Genomic DNA, 4,292 nt, shown 5'->3' on the forward strand with positions numbered 1-4,292 from the left:
AAGCATCAACGTGCTGATAATGAACAATGTTTTGCGCGGAGAGCGAGGGGAACTTTTCCATGTTGTGTGATTAGGTAAGGACGTAACAGACTGCTACCGCAACACGGTGGCCTAGTGGTATGGCGTCCGCCCAGTGAGCGGGAGGTCGTGGGTTCGAACCCCGGCCGGGTCATACCTAAGACTTTAAAAATTGGCAATCTAGTGGCTGCTCCGCCTGGCGTCGGGCATTATGGGGTTAGTGCTAGGACTGGTTGGTCCGGTGTCAGAATAATGTGACTAGGTGAGACATGAAGCCTGTGCTGCGACTTCTGTCTTGTGTGTGGCGCACGTTAAATGTCAAAGCAGCACCGCCCTGATATAACCCTTCGTGGTGGACTGGGCCGCGTTAAGCAAACAAACAAACAAGCAAACAAACAGACTGCCGAATGTAATAGCAATCGATCGGTGAGCAGATTTAGAAGGAAATTGTTTTCACGAACGTTTGGTGTGTGTGTGTGTGTGTGTGTGTGTGTGTGTGTGTGTGTGTGTGTGTGTGTTGGTGTGTGTGTCTGTAAGTGTGTGTGTGTGTGCGTGTGGGTGTGTGTTGGGTGTGTGTGTGTGGGTGTGTGTGTGTTGGGTGTGTGTGTGTGGGGGGGTGTGGATGGGTGTGGGGGGGTGCGCGTGTCTATGTGTTTTTGTCAGTCTGTGTGTGTGGGGGGGTGTGGGGTGTGTGTGGGGGGGGGGGGTGTGCGCGCGTATCTTTCTGTTTGTGTCAGTCTCTCTGTGTGTGTGTGTGTGTGTGTGTGTGTGTGTGTGTGTGTGTGTGTGTGTGTGTGTGTGTGTGTGTGTGCTAACTTGAGACGTTAATAGGACGACCTGTTAAAGAAAAAATCAAGAACATTCAATTATTATAAAGTCTTCTAACCAATAGTATCATTTTCAGGAAACCGAAGCGAGCGTGCAGGTACTGAGTTATGCTGATCACCACTTGCCATAACTCCACGATCAAACACTAAATCAAAACCAAAGGAAAACCACTTGTTACAGGTCACTCTCATTTATTCAATGTTCATGACGACATAGTTCAGAGGGTTCTTAATAGACATGCACTCTTGACCTACTCTACTTTATAAATTATACACGGTTACAAATCACAGTAATAATCTGGATCACAGTCGTAGCTTGGTAAGCTGTCACATGTACACATGGAAACATATCTTTCTAATTATTACTGTTTATTTTTCTTCCAATTTTGTTAATATAGCCAGAAGAGCCTTTTCTTCTTACTTCCTTTCGGTAGCTGTCCTGCTTTAGTATCTGAGCTTACACGAATGAGAGGCTGAATATGTTCTAAGACGGTCTATATTACTCTTCAAACAAAGTTAATCAAGGGCAAAAAACCCCAGATTAGTTAGTTAGTTAGCTATTGCTTTTCGGGTCCAGCGGACCATAATAGGCCAAATCAGGACCCAAACCCAGATTGATTGCTAATGTTTCAAATCATGGGAAAAAACACCCAACAACAATCTAATCGGTATTTATGTTTTTGTATGTTTTATTTTTCGACGGGCGCAGTTGCGTGGCGGTAAGACATCGGCCTCCTAATCGGGAGGTCGAATCCCGGTCGCTGCTGCCTGGTGGGTTAAGAGTGGGGATTTTTCTGATCTCCCAGGTCAACTTATGTGCAGACCTGCTAGTGTCTTAAACCCCTTCGTGTGTACACGCAAGCACAAGACCAAGTGCGCATGGAAAAGATCCTGTAATCCATGTCAGAGTTCGGTGGGTTATAGAAACACGAAAATACCCAGCATGCCTCCCCCGAAATCGACGAATGCTGCCTGAATGGGGGGGTAAAAACGGTCATACACGTACAAATCCTCTCGTGCTAAACGTGGGAGTCTAAGCCCATGAACGAAAAAGAAGAAGAAGAAGAAAGTATGTTTTATTTTATTCTTAGGTACTTAAATTAGTACTAGTTAATTACTGTTTACTTAGGTGCTCAAGAAAATGTGAACAACCTCAAAAATGCACACACAAAAATACAGGGTCCAATAATTCAATTGGAACTTGTCTTATTTAGAATTCACAACAGGAGTGTGAGTGTTATTCTCAAGACATTTTCGGCAAACCATTTTATTGCGCCATTCTGTATCGAAACGTGGAAAAACTCTGCTATTGGGTGAAAATGGCGTAAAACATGCCAGGGAAAAGGATGCACGTGCTACAACAGGGTCCTGGCCATATACGATGCTCGCCACTTTGTGTTCAAAGCTGACACATTGACAAAATGATGCTCAGCAGCAACATGCCTTCACGACGAAAACTGATTCGTTTTCTTGGCGTGTCCTTTACTTCTTCTTTTTTTTAATTTTTTTTTTAAAGAGTAATAATATATAACAGTGCTTGACAATGCTATCAATGATATCTATATCTGTTTATGCTGTAGTTCGTGTTGTGACGTTGCGGCATGTGACGTTGTGTCACAAGCACCTTTTGTAATCGTTTTCCTAGGTTACAGTGAAACTTCCAAATGAAGTGACTGATCTTGGGCCACTGAAGTTTAGAACCAGAAACTGAACACAGTTTCTTTACACACCGTTTATTGGAGTCTGTCACATTTCTGTTGTCCAAGGAACAGTTTCTGTCGCAGCTCAGATTCCCTTGTCTTACATGACAACACAATTACTCTTCCCCGTGAACCGGTAAACGGCAAATGTGACTTCGACACCGTTGCCCAAGGATCGAGCCGTTTCTGACGTAGCTCAGATTCCAATGTCTTACATGACAACACAACTCTTCCCCGTTAACCAGTAAACGGCAACTGCTACTTCAGACGCCGCTTATTACAAAAGTTTATCACATTTCAGCTGTCCAAGGATCAAACTGTTTCTGACGTAGCTCAGATTCCAATGTCTTACATGACAACACAACTCTTCCCCGTGTTCTGCCCCGACTGTTTGTCCTTTTCCATCTGTTGGATCTGGTGTCTCAGTTCGGATTCTGTCTTGCTCTGAGACTGTCGCGTTTCGTTGAGCTCTCTCTGCAGCCTCTGTACCTCGGCATCCTGACCCGCCTCAGACTGGGGATTGGCGGAATAGGCCGAGGCAGGAGGTGTCTTGTACTGGGCCGAAGTCTGCCTCGATTCCTGAGGGGTCTCCTTGCTCGGGGGGTGCTTGAACTGCAGGGAGGGTTCCCTGGAGATGTGGGGTTTCTGCAAGCGAGGGGGCGAAGGAGGGGGCGAGTGTTGCCAGGTGGTGGAAGGCGTTTCGGCTTTTCGTTGTTGTGCGGTTTGACTGGACCATACGGATCTGGCGTAGTCGTTACCCTGTGTGGGTGGAGTGAGTGGACTTCTGACCGGTTGTCTGGCAGCCAGTGTGGTCGTTCCATGCAGTGTTCCGCTCGTTCCGGCCCGCACTTCCAGTGCTCCTGGGCCGAAACCGTTATTCTTTTCATGAGACTGAAATAAAAGAAGGACACTCATTTTGAATATCATTTTTGCAATTATATTTAAAAGAGCCTTCCATTAACCCGGAACAAGAAAGATGCTCTAGCCTTTTTAACACAGACAAAAATAATAATCGCCGATAAAAGTTTGATCCAAAAGATGAAAGCCCTACTCGCAGAACAGCACCGGTGTAACACCCCCATTTCTGGGGACGCTTCGGTAACCCAAACTGCGCCCAGGAGACCATTTGGTGTCACTACTGACTCTCCCGGTGGATTGTTTGTTTCACCAAGTTGTCTGCGAAGACTGAGACCACCTGGGATGTCCCTCACGTGCTGCATTTGTCCCCCACCCCACCCTGAAAACGTCCCCCAACCCGAACGTCACCCACCGTGTTTAAACCCGTTCCTACCCCTCGCTTCTCCCTGTGAAAGTGCCCAATAATATGTGCGTGTGTGCGTGCGTGCCGCGTGTGTGTGTGTGCGTTTGCGCGTGTGTGTGTGTGAGTGTGTGTGTGGAATGGTAAATGGCCTAACTATTGCTTAAAAAATGACCGCTTGCCAAGGGAGTCAAGTAGTGAGGACATTGACTCCCTCGGGAATCTGTCTGTCTGTCACTGCCTGGCGAAGCTGACAAAGCTGGTAGGATCGAGGCTTCGGATAAAATATTAATAATTATCCCGCTTCATCCCTTCTTATCTCTTCTCTTACTCTCTTGTTACGCTCATTAACCATAAAACAACAAACACACACCCCTCTCTCTCTCTGTCCTTCTCCACTCCTCTCTCTCTCTCTCTCTCTCGCGTCTCCTTGCTGGTGACGGTGTGTCGATCTGTCAGTCTGTGATTTTGTGTATGCGTTTGTGTGTG

General features: G+C 46.5%; 1 protein-coding gene across 2 annotated transcripts in view; it reads right to left on the reverse strand.

The window, feature by feature from the left end:
* Positions 1-880: 880 nt before the first annotated feature.
* LOC138953036 (uncharacterized) overlaps positions 881-4,292 on the reverse strand; it is an 18,582-nt gene continuing 15,170 nt past the window's right edge. For both annotated transcript variants that reach the window (XM_070324809.1, XM_070324810.1), the window contains exon 4: positions 881-3,436. In XM_070324809.1, the coding sequence (XP_070180910.1) occupies positions 2,894-3,436 (543 nt within the window). In that variant the 3' untranslated portion in view covers positions 881-2,893. The remainder of the gene's footprint in view (positions 3,437-4,292) is intronic.

Source organism: Littorina saxatilis, linkage group LG17 (assembly GCF_037325665.1).
Source record: "Littorina saxatilis isolate snail1 linkage group LG17, US_GU_Lsax_2.0, whole genome shotgun sequence".
NCBI classification, from domain to species: domain Eukaryota; kingdom Metazoa; phylum Mollusca; class Gastropoda; order Littorinimorpha; family Littorinidae; genus Littorina; species Littorina saxatilis.